General features: G+C 35.0%; 1 protein-coding gene across 10 annotated transcripts; it reads left to right on the plus strand.

Annotated features, from left to right (window-relative positions):
• The first annotated feature begins 467 nt into the window (after positions 1-467).
• Positions 468-25,265, plus strand: LOC134840046 (gamma-aminobutyric acid receptor subunit delta-like). 10 transcript variants are annotated; one of them, XM_063855681.1, is made up of 3 exons: positions 18,089-18,154; positions 19,425-19,498; positions 23,097-25,265. In XM_063855681.1, exon 3 carries the CDS (start codon positions 23,524-23,526, stop codon positions 25,174-25,176), a length of 1,653 nt encoding a protein of 550 aa, XP_063711751.1. In that variant the 5' UTR covers positions 18,089-18,154; positions 19,425-19,498; positions 23,097-23,523; the 3' UTR covers positions 25,177-25,265. The 10 variants fall into 10 exon arrangements, with proteins under 10 accessions (XP_063711752.1, XP_063711754.1, XP_063711751.1 ...); XM_063855685.1 differs by having other exon boundaries at positions 23,435-25,265; XM_063855678.1 differs by lacking the exon at positions 18,089-18,154 and adding an exon at positions 18,254-18,273 and having other exon boundaries at positions 19,305-19,498.
• The last annotated feature ends 420 nt before the right edge of the window (positions 25,266-25,685 follow it).

Raw genomic sequence — 25,685 nt, forward strand, 5'->3', positions numbered from 1 at the left:
AAACCATTTTTCTCCAATTTAGTGCGGTAAAGATCATAGGCAAACCCGAATTCGTCCAGTTTGCGGCAGGTCAGAAATTCAGGCTGATTGCGTCTTTCTCTGCTCAACTCTAAAAAAAAAACCCTGTGATACAAACTACCTCTCATATGACTCATACGTTGAATCGTCTCAAGTTTAAGTTGCATTTAAGAATATACCTTCTAATTGGATTTGAGCGGTCGCTTAAAGATTTAATAATCTACGGTAGATTATATTCAATTTATCGAAATTGAATATGTGTTTCCTTAAATTTGATCGCTTCCGTTCTAAAACCTGAGAAGAGCACTTTGAGCCACGACAATTTATTATAATCGCAATTCAAAAGAATTCAGTAATCCCAAACATATTCAATCAAAACAAAATTTTTATCCAGCTGCCCATGTGGTGACCAATTATGAATTTTATGTATATCCGGTCAAATTGATTAAAAACAGACATGTCTTACAACTCGAAGTTGAGATCAAAATCCAATAATTTACAGCTGCTTCTCTGATTTATTAATAACCTAGTGGTTTGGATTTCTTTTTGCAACCTGGCTTATTTGCTTAAAACTCTTTTTTTATCTACTTGACTGATTTCTTTAATTTTTTGCTGGCATATTTTTGCGAGTTGCTTGTAACCTTTTCATTAAATTGGTGTGAGAAAAAAAAACAGCGATTTTAATTTTTTTGAAGTGAACGCGCCGTATTATCTGCTCTAACTGACAAAAAGTTTTCAAACAAGTACTATTTTAAATCGTCCGTTTTGGTAAACAGCCTAAGAAACCTGCTTAGATTAGGCTTCCTGGCGCAAACCTCGTTTTAATAATTGATGAACGATTAGAAACTTTTTCTGGAAGGTCTTCTCTCCAGGCATTGACTTGAAAACCGATGAAAGCAAAACTAATGAAACCAATTTTCCTTGGAGTTTTCAAATAGCATTGTTCGATTGGAAATGTCCAGTCCTGAATGTAATCCCTCTACTTTTACTATATGCGTTTTCGGATGAAGAATAGTTAAATTTTGATTTGAATGTATTGGAAAAAAACGAATTGAGTTAGGACCGATGTGGTTAACTCATAGAGTAATTTCGGATAGGGTACACCGTCTGCTCGTCACGCTATCTTATTTTCGGCCGGATAGATTCGTGCAACTTCTTAGTCTAATACCGATCCTAATCTTACTCTTATACTATCTAGTCTCAGGTTGTTTAACTAGTCTCTGCTAGGCTCAATAGATCTAGGGTATACTGGTTTATTGCGGCTGCTGAAGTCTTCTTGGAGAGTCAACTAATTTCTAAGTTAAATTCAAATCTCTCTGGTGCTGAAATTACAAGTAATTCCAGCACTTACAAATAAGTGGGTTGTTAGTTTGATGGATCATGATTGGTTAATATTAAATACTTTACAGTGGTAAAATATCTAATTTATCCAATCATAAAATGTAGTTTAGATCAGGTTCCACCCATCCGGGTTTTACAAAGTTTTTTAGAATAGTCTTTCTGTAATTCAAAGGATGGATGATGAACGTTGGTTTTTGGCGAACATCATATTTCGTCTGGGTTCTCTTGTTAGAGAAGTTCCAGGTTCAATCGTTGTGTCTTCTCATGACAACGACTGGGTTTTCGCAACAAACTCAAATCTGATTTCAGAATGGTTGGCTATGACAGGTTTTTTCGTTTCATGTAGAGAACTTCTTTGTGTTTGACCTTGTCTGGGAATGGCGTGGAGATTGTGCGTGGAGGGGATGCCTGGTTACTCGGATCTGTACGTATACTTGAACATCGAGGTGGTCATTGGTCTAGTTCAATGAAGTGCTTTTCTGCGAAGTCAAGTCGTACTCTAAATCCTTTGAGTTGTGATTGTGGGCGGCATATTGATTGTGGTTGGCCATTCTTTTTCGAATGTAGTGGGTTCATTTTGTCTTTGGATGTTCGTCTTTGGTGTTGTATGCTGATCTAAATACTGCAAGGTATAATTTACATTTTATAAAATTTTTATTAGTTTGGTGTTTTAATTATGATTTTGGTTAGTTGTTTTCACAAAAGCTTTTTGTTTTAGTTCGGTTATTTTGAAGAGTTACTCACCCTTGAGTACCTCTTATTAAAAATAGGAGTGTGGTCACAAAGCGTGGATGTAGCGCGGTGGGTTAGGCCGGCTATAGAGCATGCTCAGGACGTCCTCTCTGGTGGGTTAGGCCAGGAGTGGGAGTATGATTTCGTGCGGTTTCTGTGAGAGGTCCTGTTATGTGATAACGTTTTATGTTGGGTTTATTGTGGTTTTTCTTATGTTTCGTTGGTTGTGTCCTTTTTTCAAAAATCAAATTGTTTTTGGTATGGGTTTGTCTTTCGACTTTTTTTTGTGTTTTATTATTTCTTTCTTAGACTTTATAATAGTCTTCAAAAGAATAAATTATCCAGTTTTAAACTGGGTTAATCCGGTTTGGGTACCGTTAGTTTCCTTTTCTTAGTCATGCTGTTATTCTATGATTTGTGGTGTTTAGTAAGCTGCATTGGTTAGTTTTGTTTAGTATATAATTCCTTTCCAACCGGGTTAAAGGAAAGTTTGAAGCTTGTTATCGTGTGTTAGAGTTGTTGAGTGTGAAAACTTGAAACTGAAATTCATTATTTTAAACAATTCTTCGTGGGCGAGCTGTGCGAGTTTGGATAAAATTTTTGTGCGAGTAAATGAAATATCAAAAGGTTAGTACTGCATTTTCGTTTTATCAATTTACTACATAGAATTTCAATTTTACTGCTAGTTTTGGGGAAAAATTAAGTTACAAATTTTCATCATTATCTGAATTACTGCTTTTAGGGAAATAATTTATAAATTAATTTACTACATTGGTATGAATTTTATTGAATTTATCTAGTGTAAAATATTAATAGAGTTTTGAAGAATTTGAAGAAGTTTTCGATTTTTTATTTTTCTTTATTGTATTTTGCAGATGATCGTGAGATGAAGACTAAAAATCTAAATAAAACATGGATAAAGAATGGTTAGTGTTTTATTTTAAATTTATTAGTTAAGAATATGTTTAAATTATACTTACCTGTTAGTTGTCGGGGAAAAAACCGTGGGGGAAGATGTCGTGGATTATGTCGGAATTTGTTAGTAACTTTGCTAGTATGCGAATGATGTTTTTAGTTTGAAGCAGTGGCCAAAGCAATTGAAGTGCTTTAATGGTTTTTAGTTCTTCAGTGCCAACTGCAAACTCATAAGGTGTGTTTTGGATGAGATTATATAATTTGTGGTTATATTTAGTGTTGTGGATGAATTCTAATATGGGGATTTCTATAGGTTGAACAAATTCATGTGGGATAAGGAAGGGTCTGGATTCTTCTGCGTTGAAGGTCTTTGTGATGGGACAAAAAATATACATTTGGGTTATGGGATCATAATTGCGAAGAATACCGTGAAGGTTAGTATCTTTGATGCAATATGTGAAGTTAAGAAAAAATGGTGATGTGTATTTAGAGTTAATAAATTGAAAACGATGGTGTGGTTGTCTTGATGGAGTGTGTAGGTCAAAGTGATTTTGTATAAAGCGGTAATATGTATATGTGTGGGTTTGTTTAGTGCGTAACATAATGTCGTGTGAGCAGTGCAAATCTCGTTCATGTGGTGCAAGGAAATGAAAGGTTAGTGAAAATAAATTAAATCTTTCTTTAAAACTTTCGTAAGCTTGTGTGTCGGTTAGTGCTTCAGAAATGATGTGGTCGAATTTGCGATCAAATATATTGAGTGTAAAAACATATGGTGTTTTGATGAAAAATTTTTCTGTGATTTGTGGGTTAGCGAAGCGATCATCATCTAAAAATTGGTCTTGGTTAGTTCGGATGATGTTATGATCGTAATATTCTAGCGTATATTCGTTAGCTCGGGGTGCAGTGTATGTTTTTAGTGACTTTTTATATCCGATGTAAGTAAATTGTCTATGTGTTAGTGTTGTCTATATCGATGTGAGTGTTAGATAAAGGTAGGCAAAGGGGGTTAGTAAAATGATTATATGATGTCCATTGAAGTGTAGGCATTAAAACGTGTTCATCTACAAAACTGCGTGTGTTGTTAGTGTCGTTAGGGGTGTTCAAAGTATACTGTGGAAATGAAGGTAAGGTGATTGCTAAAAATTCTCTCGTGTTAGTGTGATTTGGGTGATTAATATATTCACGGGCTATTCCTGGTTTTGTTGGAAATGGATGGTTTGGGAATTTTCTTTTGAAAGTGCGGTAAGCTCTATTAGTGCTAATTGATGATTCGGTGGATGTGGATGATGGTGCTAATGATGCGGTATAAGCTGAAGAGGGTGTAGGGGTAGGTGGGTTTGATGATTCTATGGTTGATGAAATCTGGTTTATAGTTGAGGTGTCAAGGTGGAAGGGTTGTTGTTGTAAGGTGATAAAATTATCTAGTTCTTGGGAGATTTGGGGGGTGTCTGGAGAATTGGATGATCGATCTGAATGAAGTGAAGAGTAGGTTGGGGTAACTTGTGAAGCATAGGAGGGTGTAGAAATGGATGGGAGTGGGTTATATGGTGGGATTGGTTGAAAAGGGGGTTTCGAAAAAACTGAGGGATTGGTTTGAAAATTATTGGATGGAGATGGTTCAGAGTCGGCAAATTCATCAGGGGTTTCAATATCTGGGTTATTGAGTTGTGAGATGGAGTATAAAACTGAGATATGTGAATTAGTGTCTGAATTCATGCCTGATGTTATATTATTGGTTGGAAAATCGGGTGGCGGGAAAGCAAAAAGTGGAATTATTGTAATTGGAGTGTTGAGGTTGGTTGGGTGGGAATTTGAGCGGTGTAGGGATCCAAGTTGTCGGCTCATCGTGGGCTAAAAAAAATTATTATTTTGAGACTGAAAAGCAGTTGTATGTGGTTGTTCTATAATTTGTTCATATGTATTTTCATCTAGTGAATTGTGTGTCATTATATGTTGAATGGGACTTTGTGATATGGTTGGTCTGAAATTTGGATTATGTGTTTTTGCTAAATTTCGAAAATTTCGTGGGACTAGTGATAATGGATGGTTATGTGGTAGGGGTGGTAACTGTGGTGCTGTAGGCGTAATGTCTACATTGTTATGTTCTTCGTCATATGTGTTCTGTCTTGTTGCTATTTTTGTGTTGTATTCTTTTATTTGTGCGTCTAAAAGAATTTTGTTTATTGATGATGAAAAAATTCCAAAAAATCCTGCAAATAAGATGCGTGCTACACTTGCTTGTCTATTTACTTGTGTGTGTATAGCGCATGTATTATAGATTCCTTTTAAGAGTGAGAAAAGAAATACTATAAAGTTAAACATTGCGTATAAAATAGTTAATTTTTCTAAGATGTAATAGGGCCATCCTAGAAAATCAAGAATTTCATTTTTGAGGGTAACAAAGCTAAAAATATTTATAGGTGAGATATCTTGTGGTCGGTATTTTTCACCGTTGAGATATATATAGTCTTTAATGTCTTTAAAATATCCGCTATAATCTTGTGTATAAATATCTGCAAATCCTGCTGTTTCGGCAAGTTTGCGTAAGTTTTGGTCAATTGATTGTCTTTGTATAGTGTCCATTTGTGTTAATAATTCTTGGAATTGTTGTGTTCTAATGTGATGTTGTATATCGGATTTTGAATATATTCCAATTGATTGTAAGTCAATATTTGGGTTTCGAACAATAGCTCTAATGCTTTCAGGTAAAAATTTTTTGAGTGATTGCATTAATGTGGGATATGGGGTAAGAAGGTAATATTTATCTTCATCAGGGTTCAGTTGTACTACATTGTGGCTGTTTTCTGATCCACATGGGACTGCGGTATCCCAGAAATAGGTTCGTCTTGAAAGTGTGTCAACGAAATGTACTTTATTCTTATAAAAGATAGGGATTCTTTTATAGCATCGTTTATCTTCAAAAACATATAGTGGTGATACTTTTTTGGTACAGGTATAGAACCATAAAATGTTTCCTTCATAGTCTAAAAAATTTGATCTATTGCCTGATAATAAATATCCTGCGTAGGGTATTTTTAATACTGCTAATGCAAGTGATTGTAGGATTTGTGTTCTTTCTAATTCGCATAGTTGGTGAAGTGTTTCTAATTCAGAGAGTGACATTTCTTGAAAAATGCGGCTAATTGTGTAGTCTAATTTCATATCTAGGTGAATATCATAGTGGATATTACCGAAATATGTACTATTCATTAGTGATAGTTCTTGTAAACGTGTGCTTCTAGTGTCATGGGGCTTTAGATGTCCACCAGTTTGACCTTTACTTTTTTGAAAATTAACTGGTATATATGATGTTCCTTCGTTTGGAGGATGACCTGTGGCATATGGGTCGATTTTTATTTTTCCAGGGGTCATGTCGAATCCTTTTTCGTATTCAACTAATATTTCAGAGTATTGTGTTTTGTGAAGTGGGTTTCTGTATTTACATGCAAGTTCTGTTTCTTGATATATTTGAAAACGTGTCAATTTATTTTCTATATTGTGTATGTTCCTAAAATTAGAACTTTGTTTTCGCGATGGGTTTACTTGTTCATATGGAATGGACTGTATAAAATATTTTTCGTGAAATTTTATCATACGAGCGTGTATTTTTGCTACTTGAAATGTTGTACATGTGTCTTCGGGGAACCAAACAATTGTTGCTTGTGTTCGTGTTGTAGGGTCACAATAGCCTTGATCGTTTTTACAAGGTAATCTAATTCCTTGATAGATCATTGTGTTGTCTGATAAATCGCGTGTGAGTTGTATTTTTTCGAGTTGTATTTTCCAATCGAAAAACATTATTTCTTGATATCCTTTATTTTTTGTGTCTGCTTTGCAGTTTGATGGGTTATTTATACCAATATGTGGTATCCAGTGTTTATCGTGTATGTCATGAGTTAATCTTCCGTGTGCGCCGTTGTATGGATATTTTTCGTCTAGTTTTATATGTCCTTGATATCTTTCAAGTTCTGCTTGATGTACAGAATCTGAAAAAACTTGGAAATATACTAAATTTCTATCTGTGTTTTTATTTTTTGTGATATTTAGTCTGAGTAACTCGTTTTTACAATCTTCGGGATTGAGATGTAAAAGTCGTTCTATATTACTCTGGTAGAATGATTCGTGGTCAAGTCGGTTTTTATTTCCATATGAGACTTGTGAACAATGTACTTTCTTTTCAGAAAATGTTGCTGTGAATTTATATCCTATAACTGTTGATGCTCGGGCTTTTGAATAAAGTGTCGCTATTACATTTGTTGTTTCTATAGCTTGTGGTTCTGTTTCGCATTGTGATACTTGATTTATTGCATATTTGTGTAGTGTTTTTTGTTCGTTTTCTTCACAATCGTAATGTGTTACTAATAAATCTTGGGGTCCTGTGCGGGGGGAAGGGTTTATGTTTTCATTGGAGGTTATTAGAAAAAGGAGTTGGAGAAAAATTAAAATTTTTAGAATATACATGTGTATGACAATCCTGAGTATGGGTTATAAAATGTGATGTAACCAATTGTCTTTTTGGTATATCTGTCGTATTTGTATATTACTTCAGTTGTTATAAATGGTGGTGGTAGGGATTGAGCTGTTATATTTGGTGGGTTTAATGGATAGGGATGTTGAGTAATGTTGCTTAATTTAACCGTGATTTCAAATTTTAATTGTAGACTATTTTGTTGGAGTATTTGGATGTTATGATCACGAATGTCTTCGTGGATGTCTTGTCTATATTGTAGTCTATTTAGTGCCCAGTTGTGGAGTCGGTTACTTTCTGGGTGTTGTCCAAAAAATGGTGGAGGTGCAGTGAATGTATTCCAGTCTAGTCTTAAAGGAATATTTGTTGATGATTGTTCTCGATATCTAGCGTCGAGGTTATTTGGGAAATTTAAGTTAAAAGGTGGTGGTGAAATCTGGTTGATTGATGGTGTTGATGGTAGTGATAATGTTTCTGGTAGTGATGAGGATGTTGTTGTATCCGTAGAAATATCTATTGGATCATTGATTAAATTTGGTTCACCTTGTGTGAATGAATGTGTTGTCCAATATGGTAGTCGAGATGTTTGGTTTGTAGGGTTAAAGGGATTTTCACGTATTTGTTCAGATGTTGCTGTTGAACCTAAGTAATCTGATGGTAGGCTTGAGGTGCTACGTTGTGAAAGAAGCGTAGGGGTTTCTGGTAATATACCGATGGGGTTTTCTGGAGTACTTTCGGATAGGGTACACCGTCTGCTCGTCACGCTATCTTATTTTCGGCCGGATAGATTCGTGCAACTTCTTAGTCTAATACCGATCCTAATCTTACTCTTATACTATCTAGTCTCAGGTTGTTTAACTAGTCTCTGCTAGGCTCAATAGATCTAGGGTATACTGGTTTATTGCGGCTGCTGAAGTCTTCTTGGAGAGTCAACTAATTTCTAAGTTAAATTCAAATCTCTCTGGTGCTGAAATTACAAGTAATTCCAGCACTTACAAATAAGTGGGTTGTTAGTTTGATGGATCATGATTGGTTAATATTAAATACTTTACAGTGGTAAAATATCTAATTTATCCAATCATAAAATGTAGTTTAGATCAGGTTCCACCCATCCGGGTTTTACAGAGTTTTTTAGAATAGTCTTTCTGTAATTCAAAGGATGGATGATGAACGTTGGTTTTTGGCGAACATCATATTTCGTCTGGGTTCTCTTGTTAGAAAAGTTCCAGGTTCAATCGTTGTGTCTTCTCATGACAACGACTGGGTTTTCGCAACAAACTCAAATCTGATTTCAGAATGGTTGGCTATGACAGGTTTTTTCGTTTCATGTAGAGAACTTCTTTGTGTTTGACCTTGTCTGGGAATGGCGTGGAGATTGTGCGTGGAGGGGATGCCTGGTTACTCGGATCTGTACGTATACTTGAACATCGAGGTGGTCATTGGTCTAGTTCAATGAAGTGCTTTTCTGCGAAGTCAAGTCGTACTCTAAATCCTTTGAGTTGTGATTGTGGGCGGCATATTGATTGTGGTTGGCCATTCTTTTTCGAGTGTAGTGGGTTCATTTTGTCTTTGGATGTTCGTCTTTGGTGTTGTATGCTGATCTAAATACTGCAAGGTATAATTTACATTTTATAAAATTTTTATTAGTTTGGTGTTTTAATTATGATTTTGGTTAGTTGTTTTCACAAAAGCTATTTGTTTTAGTTCGGTTTTTTTTCTTTAAACAAGTTTCAATCTTTTAACTAGCCATTTTCTTTGACGGAATTTTTTTTATTTATTCAAAAAATTCTGAGCTTAAACTTTCACCTGTGATTCAACTTTCACCTAAGATATTTCACCTGTGATCATTTTTCGTAAATATATAGTTGTTTAAATATTGCGATTTTGGCCAATTTGGGACAATTAACGAGCGATACATTTCGCACTATTACAGCGTAAACGGATGTTTAATCTGTCATAGAAATCGTTCTAAATTTGTTCAAAGAATGATTTGAAAGCCAAAATTGATTTGTTAGTAGTGTGGGGGGATGATTTTTACAACAATCTCAAACTTTACATTTGATTTTTCATGTTATTATTTACTGCTCCATAGACCTTAAAAAGCCGTCGGAAGTTTCAGGTTTCCTCAAATGCACAAATATAAGTGTCTTAAAAGAAATCCAATATACCTTGAAGTTCTTCTAAAGGCTACACTTTTCGGAAGTCATCAATTGCGAACGTTTGATCTTCAAAAATAACATATGCCAAGCAAACAATTTTTTTGATTGTAGACTAAAATCATCATCGTTCATGTACTTAGTAAATACAAGTTTTTCTTCAACGCGCCCTTTTTCCTAGCCCAAGTGAAAAAAAATTAATTTCTCTATCAGGCTGCATTGTCCTAATGGCGTTGCAAACAGCAGCTTCAAACTCAATAATTACATTGTTTCCAAGTTGATCTAAGCACCTGAAAGTTTATTTATAAATGTTCTGAGTCTTGTTGGGCAGCCGAGCGTACACCAAGGCTGCAGGCGGGATTTCGATCACTATTGGTATAAACTTAGTAGAAGACATCTGGAGCCACTGAACACGTTCAGTCGCAATAACAGATTTCGGACTGACACAGAAAATTGAGCGCAAGTAAGGTTGTAAATGAGAAAACTCCGATTGTTTGATTCACAATAGTCAAAGTATAGGAAAATTTTACCGCTATGTTTGAGTTATTGATGTTCTCAAGGTTATTTGGTTTTGGCATTGTTTCTAAAGCTTGCCACCTCATTCGGTTTATCCTTCGAAGAGATGTTGAATAACTCGGTATTGTCGGCGCTGCAAAAGTAAGCAAACCAATTTGGGCGTTGAAGACAATCTTTCGGGTAGGGCTACCAGGATTTGTGATATTTTCACGAAGTTCGTACGCAAACTAATTAGCTTGAATCAATGATGGGCTTGTTATTTGAGCATTTTTGGTTTTTCAGGTGAAATCTTGCTTTTCGTCCAATAAACCCACTGCTCTGCAGCTGCAGTTTCCAAAAATGCATTGCCATTTAATAAAGCCGTTCTTAATTTTTTTTCCCACGGTATTTTTCAACATCAAGACAAGTATGTTTTTTTCCGCATTCAGATAATTCCATTCTATAATTTTTTTTATACGCCAACTTTTATTAAGAGTGAGTGATTGAGAACGACTCAGATTTTTGTAATCAATAGTACTAATAAGGATTAATCAACGTTACTAAATAAATGAACCATTTATTTGAAACAAAGGCGTTAAACTCGTTAGTGGCTTCTAGTTGTACAATGTTTTAATCACAATTAATTTATTTTTTAGAGAATTTAAGTTTCAAATTAGTAGTCAATCAACTACATTGATTACTTGAACCCTCCCCCTGCCTAAGGCATGATAAGAATATCGGTGTAATTCTGTGGCCAGTAAGTGGTAGGAGTGGGGTGGTCAACCCTTCAATTTATATCCTCTTTGACTGCCTGTTAAGTTTTCAATATCGGGTCTGCATTCAAGTATTTTGTTAACCTTTAAGTATCGCGCGGTTTTTTGTTTACTTGGTTTTTTAATTAGCCACTATACTAAATTAAGAAAAACTATGGTTTATATAAAATTTTAATAAGCTTAGGTAGTTTTCGTTTTGTTATTTCTTTTTCATTTCATGTGGTTTTGACAGCAATTTATTATAAGCTGTCTAATCAAAACTTTGATGTTCTGTCGCATGTGAAATTGTTTTGCGCGCACGTTTTAAGAGGTTAAAATTGTTTGAATAGTCTTAGACCGAATTCTCTTACTCATTTTGGCTGAAATTTCTGAATTTGAAATTAGATGAACTGTCTGTGTCGCAACATGTCTGTGGCCGTGACGGAATTGTCTGAACGCAGTGCTAAATATGTCACTTCGTAGTTTAAATAACCCAAGGGGATGATTTTTGATTTTTTAAAAGATTTTATAAAAAAATTTCATTTACTTTTTTTAAAAATAAAAAACTACTCCAAAATCTTAAAGGGTAAGTGACAAATTGAGGGCTTTGCCCTGATAAGAGCAGTTTGGTTTAGAATTAAGATATTTTGAGTTCTTATTGATATAATTTGCATCTTTCAAACAGCCCCAAAACTCGGTAAAAGTTCAATAAAGAATTATATATGCTCAGATTCACACCGTTTTGTCTCAAACCACAAAACTTATGAAAGAGTAACTTGCACATAAATTTTTTCCTATTGAAAATTTTTTGTTCATCATGGGTCACAAGTCAAAATTGTTCCCACCTGGGAAAGTTTTTAATAAAAACCTGTTCTTTAAACTTGCACACTTTGGCTGAACTCTGAACAATCAGCTTAAGTTTTAGTCTACGGAGGTCATCGGACTCAGAATAATTTGACACACAATCAAGCCAAACCTATACAACTTGTAAAAAATTTCGTCCTTCATGTTTTTTTTCTGAAATCTCAACCTTTTTTTAAATCTCAATTCAAACGTCTAAAAAAGATTTGCAGTCACACACCAGGTGAAACTTTTTTTTTTTACAAAGAGCTTTTGAAAAATCCTATTTTTTGGATCATTCAATAATACATGAAGTGTGTTGAACAGCTATCCCTGAATAAGAATGGGAAATAAATATTTAAAATTTAAAGACGCGAGAGGATAATTCCGTTTTTTCCTTTTAGGCTAGCAATCTAGTTTTTCAAATCGAGTGTTTATGGCTGAAGCATATTCTTTTTGTTGCGACCACCCATTTAATGGGATGAGACTAAATTATGGGTAAGCTTTTTCAGCCAGTTTGGATCAACTAGAAAACATCTCAGCTCGTACGGATTCAAGAATAATTTAGAGGTCCTGATTGATCTTGATTCAGATTCTAGCAGAGTTCAAAAAGGCTCTCCCACTTTTGAGAAAAGCTGGCCCACCTTTTTATTTGTTTTCAGACTCAATTTCAGCAGGAGAGTAAATCAAAAATGCCTTGGACAACCATATAAAATCAGATTAGTTAAAGGATAAACTTTTTTTAGAAGCTCAAGTTCGTGCTCTTCGATAGCGCAGGACAATTAACTCCATTCCAAACTATCCTATATCATTCTACCTTATGCCATTCTACCCTATGCCATTCTACACTATATACTCTATGCCAAGCTACCCTACGCCAATCTATCTAATTTAAGACGGAATGATAACAGCAATATAATGATCGCCGCAGTCGCGTCAATGTGTTGCGAGCTTACCAACAGAGGGTAAGTCTCTACGCGATCTTGAACTGAGATAGTCAGCTCAGTTATCTCTGACAGATTGAACTGTTTATAGAACACCTGATATAATTGCATAGGGTAGATGGGAAAATAGGGCATATCAGTATAGGGTAGAATGGCATAAAGTAGATTATAATAGGGTAGATTGTTATAGAACCCTTCCATATATATTAATATTACTTAAACCGAATTAGATTTTTTTCTTTTTAAATTCCGTATTGAAAACATTCTGTGGTACTTCTACACTTTGTCTGCATTTAAAACAAGCTTTGGTTATATAGATTTATGTATGATCAATTAAATGGCAGCAGACGAAAACCAAAAGCTCAGTGCCTATATTATTATGGCAAAAGAAAGGTTATTTTTCTTGATATTTATGCCATCCCGAAATACTTGTACTTGATAGTACGAAAGACAGCGGAAAGTTTAGGTTTTCAAAGGTTCACCTTTCTGAGTAATAAGACACAATGACTGGCTACTCAGCAGAAACTTTATTAATTTTGAGAATCTTTGACTCATAAGTGATCATTTTTTTTTCCAAAAAGGCCGACTTTTTTTTACCTCTTGATTGACTGATCAGAAAACAATAGGGGATCATGTTAAAAATCTGTCCATTTGTTCTTAATGTTAGGACAATTTTTCACTACTTCAGTTCAGTAGTCTATGAGAAATTCTACTTTTATTTGAGAAAGACTATCTGAAACACCTTGCTCTTATGGCTCCATCAAGCCGCTTAAGTATGAAAAAAACAATGTTGTACCATTAACTTTTTTATCACGAAGAAAAAAACATTTTTCCAAAGACTTTTTATTTTGTGAAGACTGATACTGAAGGGTGGTTTGTTTTTAATTCAGTGAAGAAGATTTCAATTTTTAATGCTATTTAACAATGGGCTAATTGATAAAAAATGAATGATTACTAATCCTTTTTTATATAAAATTTTTCTCGATAAAGACATTTTCACAGGATATTAGAATATCATTATACAACAATTTGTTTCAAAAGTTTCAATATAATTCCAAATGAAAAGTTTTTAATGAATACATGTAAAACAAGGATAGCCGGTACTGTGCAAGTAGCACAGAATATTCCGACCGTGGTCTTTGGAAAACTTGGTTTAGAATTTTTTTTCCAAATTAGAGTAGTTTGTTTTTGCTTTATGTAATAAAAGGATCTGACGTGAAAATTTAATTTAGGCAAATTATACAGTCATATTAATATGAGAAAATTGGACAAAATTTTTTGCAGAAAAATGACTAAAAAAACTGAAAAATTAAAAAAAATATGTTTGGCAAAAATAAGTTGAAAAACTCTAAATGTTAGTCTTAATTGCTTAAAACTAAGTTGTGGAGGCCTTCAGTTGGGCATAATTTAGCTGTTGTAAGCCTGCTCGCTTGTTTTATTCGCTCGAATTAGGACGAAAAATCGGATATTTTAAACCGGTTTTTCTCGACACCGGGATATTTTTTGAAGCTTTTTTATGTGTTTCGAATCAAGACTGAACGGGCTTTATCCTGATATATCGTTCAACCCAGTCCAATAACGGCTTGTGGTACCTAATTTTCCCTGGAAAATAAAAAGGCAAAAAAATGCAAGTTTTCCTCAACAGAGCCTCTGCTAGTACAACTAAGGTGTTTGGAGGCACAAAGTCTAGAACAGCTCACATAAACATCCTACTAAGCCCCTCCAAACAAAAATAAAGTTTTTAGAGGCACAAGTTCAAATGATGAATTTACAGTATTAAAAACAATACGACATTGCAAGTTTTACTCAAGTAAACACTCTTAATACAATTAAGGTTTTTGGAGGCACGAAGTCAAAAACATCTCACCTGAACATTCGGCTGAGCCCCTCCTATCAAACTAAGTCTTTTTGAGGCACAAAGGCAAATGATTATGATACAGCATTAAAACAATAAACTGCATTGCAAGTTGTCCTCAACAGAGCCCCTCCTAACACAACTAAGGTTTTGGAGACAAAAGTTATTTAAAAAAGCGGCAATGCTAGTTGTCCTCAATTAAGCCCCTCATAACTCAACTAAGGTTTTTGGAGGCGCAAAATCAAATGATGATTTTGAAATAATAAAAAACAATACAGCAATGCAATATGTCCGCATTAAAGCCCCTCCAAACACAAATAAGGTTTTTGAAGGCACGAAATCGAGAGCAGCTCACCTAAGATTTTTGGAGGCACGAAAGCAAATGATCACGATACAGCATTAAAATAAAATACGGTATTGCTTGGTGTCTTCAGCTAAGCCCCTCCTGAAGACAACCAAGGTTTTTGGAGGTACAAAGTCTGGAATAGCTCACCTAAACAATCGGCGAAGCCTCTCCTCACAGAACTCAGGTTTTTTGAGGCACAAAAGCAAATGATCAAGATACAGCATTAAAAAGAGTTACGGCATTGCAAGTTTTATTCAACTAAGACCCTCATAACACAATTTATGTTATCGGAGGCACAAAGGCAGGAACAGCTCGCCTAAATTTTCGACTAAGCCCTTACTAACAGAACTAAAGTTTTTGGTGTCGCAAAGTCATATGATTATATGAAAGTGTTGAAAACATACGGCATTGGAAGTTGTCCTTATAATATCCTCTTCTAACACAATCAAAGTTGTTGGAGGCACGAAGTCAAGAACAGCTCACCTAAACATTCCACTAAGCCCCTCCTAATACAACTAAGAATTTTGGAGGCCCAAACAAAGGCAAAAATCATTTTACATCAACAAAATGCCATACGGCATTGCAAGTTGTCCTCAAATAAGCCCCTCCGAACACAACTAAGGTTTTTAGAGGCGCAAAGTCTGGAGCAAAGTTGTTGGAGGCACAAAGTCAAAAACAGCTCACCTAAACATTCCACTAAGTTCCTCCTAACACAACTAAGAATTTTGGAGGCACAAAAGCAAATGATCAACTTACAGCAATAAAATTAAATACGGCATTGCAAATTGACCTCAACTAAGCCCCTCCCAACAAAACTAAGGTTTTTGGAGGCGCAATGTCCGGAACAGCTCACCTAAACATCCAACTACGCCCCTCCTAACACAGCTGAGATTTTTGGAGGCGAAAAGTAAAATGGTGAATTTACAGTTATAAAAACAATACGGCCTGACAAGTTGTCCTTAACAAAGCGCCTCCTAACACAATTTTTTTTTTGAACGCACTAAGTCAAGAACAGCTCACGTAAGCTTTACATTCAGCCCCTCCTAACGTAACTAATGTTTTTGGAGGCACAAAAGTAACTGATCATTTTACAGCAATAAAGTAAAACACGGTGTTGCAAAATGACCCTAACTAAGACTCCCTATTACAATTAAGATTTCTGGAGGCACAAAGTCAGGAACAGTTTACCTAAACATTCAGCTACACCCCTTCTAATTCAACAAAAATTTTTCGAAGCACATAGTCGAATGATAGATTTAAATATTATAAAGGCCATTCGGAGAACATATTTATAACAAAATTGACTAGAAACGAACAAAATTGTGAAAAAACCTAAAGAAGTTTTAGAAACTTTTTCGAAAAATTTTGCAGAAGTTTTTGGAGTTTTGAACTTTCTTTTAGAAGATGGAGCCAAAAATCTACAAAAACTATTTTTGTTTCAGTACAAATTAGTTGAGTACTGCAAAAGACTCAATATGATATATCACTCAACCCAGTGCAAGTTGTCCTCAACTAAGCCCTCCCAACACAACTAGGGTTTTTGGAGGCGCAATGTCCGGAACAGCTCACCTAAACATCCAACTACGCCCTTCCTAACACAGCTGAGGTTTTAAAGGCGCAAAGTCAAATGGTGAATTTACAGTTATAAAAACAATACGGCCTTGCAATTTGTCCTCAATAAAGCGCCTCCTATCACAATTTATATTTTTGAACGCACTAAGTCAAGAACAGCTCACGTAAGCATTCCATTCAGCCTCTCCTAACGCAACTAATGTTTTTGGAGGCACAAAAGCAAATAATCAACTTACAGCAATAAGGTAGAAGACGGTGTTGCAAGTTGACCCTAACTAAGACTCCCTAGCAGAATTAAGATTTCTGGAGGCACAAAGTCAGGAACAGCTTACCTAAACATTCAGCTACACCCCATCTAATTTAACAAAAGTTTTTGGAAGCACATAGTCGAATGATAGATTTAAAGGCCATTCGGAGAACATTTTTATAACAAAATTGACTAGAAACGAACAAAATTGTAAAAAAAACCTAAAAAATTTTTAAAAAATTTTTCGAAAATTTTTTGCAGAAGTTTTTGGAATTTTGAACCTTCTTTTAGAAGATGGCGCCAAAAATCTACAAAAACTACTTTTGTTTGAGTACAAATTGTTGGAGTGCTGAAAAAGACTCAATATGATATATCGCTCAACCCAGTCCGACGATTATTTGTGGTACCTGATTTTGCGTGGAAAAAAATCTAAAACACACTTGAATACAAAGTTCCTTTCCATTTTCAATGGTCGGAACAAAGGTTTAGTCGCTCAATCGGGCCTTATTTTTTGGAAGTTCTCTCAATAAAAACAAGGACGATGATTTATAAGGAATAGTTTTTAAAGACAGTCTTTTTTTGATGATGTTTTAGACGCAAGTAGACTAAAGCAAATGATGTTTTTAGCAAACAGGTTTTGTTTTCTGATTTTTGTTTCAGCATGAAAAAACCACAGTTACTGTTGCTCTGCTTTTAAATCATTATTCATTGCAAATTTACTTTTTCCACGAAAATTATGAAACTGAATTCTACGAAAGTTGTATTTTTCAAATTAAAACGCTAATTTATTGAAATGAAAGTTTTTCAGAAAAATTTCCTGGTATAAAATTTGGGTTTCTTGATAATTTTTTGCGAGCCAATTGATATAAAAGAATGATTACTAGTTCTTGTTGAAATTAAATCCCATTGCGATATTTAAATTTAGAGTATCATTATCCAAGAGTTGTTTGAAAAATTTCAATACACTTTCAAAGGTAAATTTTCAATCGCGTAACCGGGCCTAAATTTCAAGCAATCGGATATTTTCTCAATGCAAAAAATGACAGTGATTTATAGAAATAGTTTTTGAATGAAAGTTTCTTTTTATTGCTTTTTTAACAAAAAAGCTGTCCAAAACAAATGATGTATTGAGCAATAAGATATTGTTTTTTTTCGCCATAAAAGGTCAGTGTTTGAACAAATAGAGCAAATATTCAAGCAAATATAACTCTTTGATGATTTGGCGTCCTTTTTTATCCTCAGCTTTCCCGTACCGTTTTCCAAACATTAATCAGAATTTTTAACTGCAACTTTTGTTTAATTTTTGCATTTCGATATCTCTATAAAAGTCAGCTCATCAGACTTCAAAACTACTTTTGAAGCTAAATGTGTTACAAGGAAATAAAAAACTAAAAATTTCAGTGACGAAAAATTTGATCTTTTCCAATCAGTCAATTTTTAAATTCTCAATGGACTGAGTTTGACAGGCGACAGGTGATGTAAACACAAGCGGATTAAGCATTATTAGTTGTTTCCACATTTACCAAATTTTACTAACAGCAATTTCATAATCTATGTATAAGTTATAAGAATAAAAACTAGATCATATTTCTGTTTGTTATATTTACTTCCTCAATTTTCAAGTTATTTAAAATAATCAATTTCTACTTTTTTCAAACGAATTCATTCCAATTGTTTTGACCACAATATAAAAGAGTTTTGATTTTTTTGACGCAGAGAGCGCACAAAAACATCAGATCATTTTGAGTGAAGTACCATATAACTAATTTGAAATTTTGTCTTTAATCCAATTTCGAGCTAGGAAAACCAACAAAAAGCATAGATTAGGTTTGTAACTCACGAAAAAAAAATTGAAGCTTCATTTATTGCTTTCGGTCAGCAAAATTCAAAAATTATGAGAAAATTCAAAAATTATGGTTTTTTTGCAAAGATGAGTGTAGTCAATGAAAACCGTTACGTATGTAATAATCTCACCTTTAGCCCATTTTCACACACCACGGCACAAAAGCAAACAAAGTCAAAAGAGACGTTTTTTTAAGTTGTTTTGATTTTTTTTGTGCTGATTGCACTGCAACCGGTAATTCTTAAGACCCCGCATTTTCCCATAAACAATTGGTATTATTAGCATTTTCTCTGAAAATAATATAACAATAAGTTTTTCTTGGTAGAGTTTTTCATATTTGGCTGGATTCGTTTCATATTTGTTCCTAATACGGCTCTAACGGTTTTTTTCCTGCAAACCCGTCTGCTTTAAAAATTATGAAATTTAGCAAAACTGAAAATGAAGAACACCAACATGGGATGAAAAGGGATTCAATATAAACTCCTTCCAAAATTCCCTTCTTAAGGATAGCTATATTTATATTTTTTCAGTGGTTGATTCCTGAAAAAAAATTCAATTTTGATTCAATCAGAAAATAATTTTTCATTAAATACATCATTGAAAAATTTATTTTACAGGAGAGGTTTTTATTTTTAATGAAAAGGAAATATATGAACTATTGTAAAAATGGTCACATATTTCCTCAACACTGTTCAAAAATCAACTCATATCAATTTTTAAAGAATTATTTAGTACACCAACAAAAATGAACTTTCAGCGGTGCAATTTTCCTCATTTCAGTTTATTGGCCATCTTTTGACTGCCTTTGTCAGTATTCCGATATTGGCTTCAATTTTATCCGGTGTACAATTATTACTCTCACTTTCTACTTCATCCTAAGAAAGGTTGAAATTGTTACAGGTCTAGTGCAAGCGATGGTCTTTCCAACTAATGGGGGCGCCCCATCCCCCCAGGAAGTCGACTTCACTGCACAGGTTTACAATTGCTACCTTTTAACTAAAAGTTTTGTAATCCCACCAATCGATCTCAATTTTTACCTTGAGTCACATTAACTCGAGAGTCTACTTGCATTCACAAAAAGATTTTCAAAAGTGTTTGTAAAACAATTTTTTGTATAAAATTTGAGAAACCGCGTAGAACGCTGCAACTCAATTTTAGAGCTTTTACGCGAATTTGGCAAAAGCAATAAAAATAGTATACGTTCAGGGCTCTCTTTGTCAGTTAAACCCCATTTTTCATCAATACGGGATTCGATTTTTTTAAACTAAGTTTCGAATGTCTATATGTTCGTAAGTCGTGCCAAAAGATCGGCATGATAATTCCTTCCGGGAAAAACCGTCACTATCATCGCGACTTAAAAGTATGTAAAATTCGAACCGTTGAATTTGATTTTTTGCGAGTGAAAAAAATGCCCCAATTTTTGCTAGCAACAATTGTCAACTCCAGGTTTAGCCACCAATTCTGGACCACCAAACAACAAATCAATAGCAAACAATTGTCTTTGCTCTTAATTGGTCTGAAAAGCAGAAATACTCAAACCATTTTTCTCGACAATGAAATAAATTCTTAGATACTTTTACAAAGTCGATCAAATCACCAACTCACTCCCCTTTTATACAGTATATCACTCGATCTGTGCGACAAGTCTATGGAGTACCTGATTTTGTGAAAAATTAGAGCATGCACTTGATTAAGTTTATGAGATCACAAACTTAATCAAATAAGCAAGAGACAGGGTTTCACAAACTTAATCAAATTTCCTTTCTATAAAATTTAGCATAGTGTTGTCTCTAAAGATAGCTTATGATTATTTAGATCTAAAACGAGATCATCGACAAAATTTTAGAACAGGAACGAAGATAATATCCGCATTATATCAAAGCGGTTACCAGGTGAACGGATCTGAATTTTGCTCAAAGCTGTAACTTCAAGCTAATCAGCATTAAATACTTTATACGCAGCAATGGAAACTTGATTGACTTGAATAGAGGCGTGGAAGGTTTTAATTTTCTCAAAAATGGGGGAGGGGCTTGAAACTGGTCTCAGATTAGTTTTCAAATAATCTCCTCACCTTAAGCGAAATCCGAGATCGCTTCTGAACGCATCGGTAGATTTTAGCTAAATAAACTTTATACTTTTGACGCAGTAAATGTACAAAGTGTCTTTCTTTGAGTAACTTTGTTTTATTTCAGTCAGAGCTATCATGGGAAACCTAACCAGATATCTCGAAACTAAAAAACACCAATTCACCTATTACATTTTTTCCGCTGAAGTATTCAACAGTTTCCTGCTGCTGAAATGAATTAGATGTATAATCGAGCAGAATTCAGCGCTACCGACATTTTTCGCGGCGTCTGGCTAAATTCAATTACTGATTGGCCAAAATTATGCACTTTACATTTTTCACAGTTTTTCTTTGAAAAAGTTTTGGCAAAGCAAGCCAAAACAGCAACCTTTATTGGAAAAATTCATATGGTGCTTCACTGCAGAAGCATTTACTGGCGCCCATGAGTACAAAAAATTTTAAGAAGACGGAAAAATGTGACTTTTTGTTAGTCAAAAGGCAATACTCATAATCCAATTTGCATACCTTTCGGTGATTGTCCCAAGTTTTAAAGAAAATGACGAAATATTTATGCTTGGTGTGATTTGTTTTCAGACAAATTTCAATTTTTTAAATAAGCAATTTCAAAGAAAAAAATCATATCATCCGACTAATATCAAGGCTTTGCACTCAAATTGAAAAAATACTTCACCTGTGATAAGTTTCCGCGAAGTTTTAATTTTGTAACTATTTAAGCCAATTTGAGAAATCTCCAACGAAACGAATGTGATAAATTATTCGAGCGCAAAAATCAAAACGAAGCTCGCTAAATGATCGATACAAGACTGCTCGCATATTGAGGCAAATCCCTGAATGTTCCTTTAGTTTTAAGTAATAGTTTGTAGCCAAAAATTTTCCCCAAACTATAAACTGAAGATTTTCAGAGTGAAATATCAATAGTTAAAATTGTAATTTGAGTCTTAGCTGAAAATTATAAAAATTTTGTGTGCGGGGTAAAAATCCGTGCTTCAGCATCATAGATATAGATTTCAAAGTACTTAACCAGTAGTTAAAACGCATTTAGGATAAAGCATAGCACATTAGCTTGGAAACACGTAGGTGCCGGTTTTGACCACCACTCCGAGAGAGTCTGAGCGTTTATTTCAGAAACGAAATTGTTCTGATGGAAAAACCACCCCAATCAAGATATATTATTCACTCTCATCAAATATTGAAACAAAATGGGTATTATATGCAAAAACTTTCATCTTGTAATTTTCATTGGTTGTGGGGGGACGATTTCAAAATCAATCTTCAAATTTGGTCATTAATCAATTTTTAATAATAATTTTACTTCAAACAACCTTCTGACAGTCGGAACATTCAATGCCTCACCCTGATAAGAGCAGTCTTGTTTTGTTAACAAATTTGCTCGAGCTTTCGGATAACGTAATCACACTCGGAGCTGGACCAAAATGAAATGCTCCGCATCTTATTTTGAAAACTAATCGAAGAAAGAGTTTTTTCTTTTTTTTTAAACCTTTTTCCATTTTCTTTAAAAAAAAACCTTTTCAAAAAACCCTAAGTATCGCTCATGGCATGTATTGATAAACCCAAATCACTCACTCCTACTCAGGAGTTTGATATCTTGAAGAACTAATGAGTTCACTCTTGGTAGCATCATCTTAGATGATCCATTTTTTTGCCAATTCACTCTAAGAAAAACTTTGAAAGGCAAAATGAAAATTTTTTTAGAGAGCTTTAGTTCAAACAGATTTTAAAATGACGAGTCAACTTATAATCTGTTTAGACATCCGCGTTCCTTAGGATTCGCCCATGGTTATTACATGTGTCATATTACCAGCGACATAACTGCGGTTTATCGTAGTTTTTTGTTTCGAAAAAATATATATATTTTATATTAAGTTTTTCTTTGGAGCCGCTTATTCTAATTAAGCCTAGGGTGGCTCAATAACGGGGTTTTGTAATTCTGATCTCAACCGGAACTGCAGCACTTAAGCACCGAATCAATTCAAAACTGATCAGAAATTTTCTATTGAGCGAGAAAAGGTTGAGAAAACGTGGAAGTTACTCAACCATTCTTACGTAATTGGTTCTTTATATATAATAAGAAGGTCACGAACATCAGGCAAATATTCTGGCGAGGGATTTTTTTGAACTTTTCAAGACGATAACTTAATCAAGTTAAGTGTTTGTAGTCATAATTTGGTGAGACTGCTTCAGATGTCAGAATCACCTTTCAGTACATTAATTTCTGTGGTTGACGCACTAAAACTGTTGCACCGGTGGATCGGACCGCTTAACTTCTTGCAACAAAGACTGCAATCGATATCAGTCATCCGGGAATTATTCAATCTTGGTAGCAGTAGAGTTGCTTTGAACTTGAGATCTTAAGTAGGATTTGAAACACACTTTCGCTCTTTTTTTTCTCGAAATACAAACATACTAAAATATGGAAAACGCCTTCGGGTGAACACTTTTTTGGGGGATAACAATTTTGGTAGCAGCCTGACTTGAATTGTAAACAAAGGCGGGAATCTAAATAAACCCAGCGCGATGTGATAACTGAACCCCTATTTGGTGAAATGTTGGCTAAATATTGACCTCAATTTGAATAAATTCGGCCAATTTGGGTAAACAGTTGGGTCATATTGCTGAACAACTTAGCATGGGGTCTGATTAACCCCGTCATTCCCATAATTCCAACCCACGGGCAAAATTATAACTTACTCGCTCTAGACGTGTTTTTCATTTTCTGATAGATTACTTTGTATCTTGAATTATGCGACCTCCTCTATTTATAAGAAAAGTGTACCAATCGAACCCAGCCATCTTACCTCTTTAGATTATATTCCTTCATCAAGGTGCAGTTATTCCCTCCTTTACCCAGATAATTTATTTTGCTATCCTTCTATGATTTGAGACACCTTAAAAATGCCGACCCGTATAGGATCTTGTATAATGATTTATGCATTTTTGTACTTATCAAATGAAATTATTTCGTCTGACCTTCCTCGTTTCCCTGACAATCGGCGGTCGGTCTCAAAGAAAGCAGAGAGACGATCCGAACCCAAAACCGAGAAGCGACCCGACAGACCTGACGCCGTGAGTTACAGTTACTTCTCACAGTACCCGCTAACCGACAACAATTATAATCGAAACATTCGACCGCACGAGGGCGGCGTAACCGATAATGTCAACATCGGATTGTTCGTAAACAGCGTCCGTTCTGTTTCGGAAATTGACATGACAATGATTCTCGATGCCTTTTTACAAGCAGAGTGGACAGATCATCGGCTGAAACCAACTTGGAATCGACTAAGTCAAGAAATCTACGGCGAGAACTGCCGTTCAAACAAAGAGTCAAATTGCACTAATTTGACAATAACTCTTGGAAAAGCTTTCAGCGAGGCGATTTGGCGACCCGATTTTTATCTTCCATCCGCTATTAACATTTACCCAGCTGACGATTACAATGATAACGTTTGTGTTAAGCTAAGTAGCGAAGGATCTATTTTCTACAGCAACCGAGTAATCATCACAATCTCGTGTCCAATGAAGTTGGTTTATTTTCCATTCGACAGTCACACGTGTACAGTTTGTATTGGGTCGTATAAGTACCATGACCAGCTCGTTAGAATGACTTGGTCTCCGGACTTATCGGGTATGTACGACCACCAGGCGACAGCAAATTTTATGATCCGCAACGAAAGCTCGTGGTCCGTTTTAAACGCTCAGAACAAATCAATGCCGTTTATAGGCGACATTTTTACAGAGCACTGTTTCGAAATTGTGATTGATCGAAAATATAATATTTTTCTCGTCACTTTATACCTTCCAAGTGTGGCTTTAGTGGCTTTATCTTGGGTTAATTTTTGGATAGATCCGAAAGCGATTCCAGCGCGAGCCGGACTCTCTATAACTGCTATTTTGGCACAAATCACTCTTATTGTTGGTATGGCAGGTCGTTTTCCATCAGTTAGTGATTTGAAAATGGCCGACTTGTATCTGACGATCAACTTTATATATACTTTTGCGACTTTGATCGAATTTGCGATCGTGAGCTATAAACCCGAAGATGAAAACACAGAAAAGAAAACAGTCTCACGAAAACGTTCAAGCGTCGCGACCCAAAAACGAAACTTGAGCCGATCTAATTCAGACAACCGCGAACGGTTTAACAAAAGGAAGCTCCACGCTACAAATTCATTTTCAATTGCGAATGGGGTAAAATCAGCCAATCACAGTCCGAACGTTAATCGGGAACCCGATGACGTAATAGTACCGATGGCACAGGCTCAGTCGCTATTGAGCAGTCGGATTGTTTCAGTTTACGAGAACCAAATTCAAGTCCATCATCGTGCGAGTTCATTCGACGAAGCTACTGCTGCAGACTGCTCCTTCCTGAAACCGAAGCGAAAACGAAGAAAGCGGCCAAAAGTTAGGAAAAATGTTGACAATATCTCCAAGGTTTTCTTTCCTGGCACTTTTGGACTGTGGAATGCTCTTTTCTTCACTTCTAACCTTTATCTGGCTGATCGACTAGACTCTCTCTCAAAATCTTTCATCGATGCTGTTTTGGGATGATGAACGAACAATGTGCACAACCAATAAAACGCCCGTCTATGAGCACAATAGAATTTAAACTATCACGTTTAATTTACTTTTTCTTTCAAATGGGCTTATTTTCCAGTAAAAATTCAAATTATTGAAATTTCCCATATTGCGAAAAAATTCAGTTAAGTATGTAGAACAGTAAAGACTTTAAATCATACAATACAAACTCTGGCAGTTGAAAAAAAAGTATAAGAAAAAAATTTTTTTTTTTGCTTCAAGCCTCATTTTAAAAACCCTGCAGTTTGTTAAAAGTAGTAAAATTTGCCAATGTGCCCCTGAAATTTTTTAGAAAAAGTTTTGGTCCATGGCTTTAAACTATTTTTGAATTTAAATCCTAAAATCACCCTGCGAAATAACGGAGTAGAGTTTTTGGGCATTGAGTTAGGACCGAGTTGGTTAACTCATAGAGTAATTTCGGATAGGGTACACCGTCTGCTCGTCACGCTATCTTATTTTCGGCCGGATAGATTCGTGCAACT

The sequence above is a fragment of the Symsagittifera roscoffensis genome, chromosome 2 (assembly GCF_963678635.1).
Source record: "Symsagittifera roscoffensis chromosome 2, txSymRosc1.1, whole genome shotgun sequence".
NCBI lineage: Eukaryota > Metazoa > Xenacoelomorpha > Acoela > Convolutidae > Symsagittifera > Symsagittifera roscoffensis.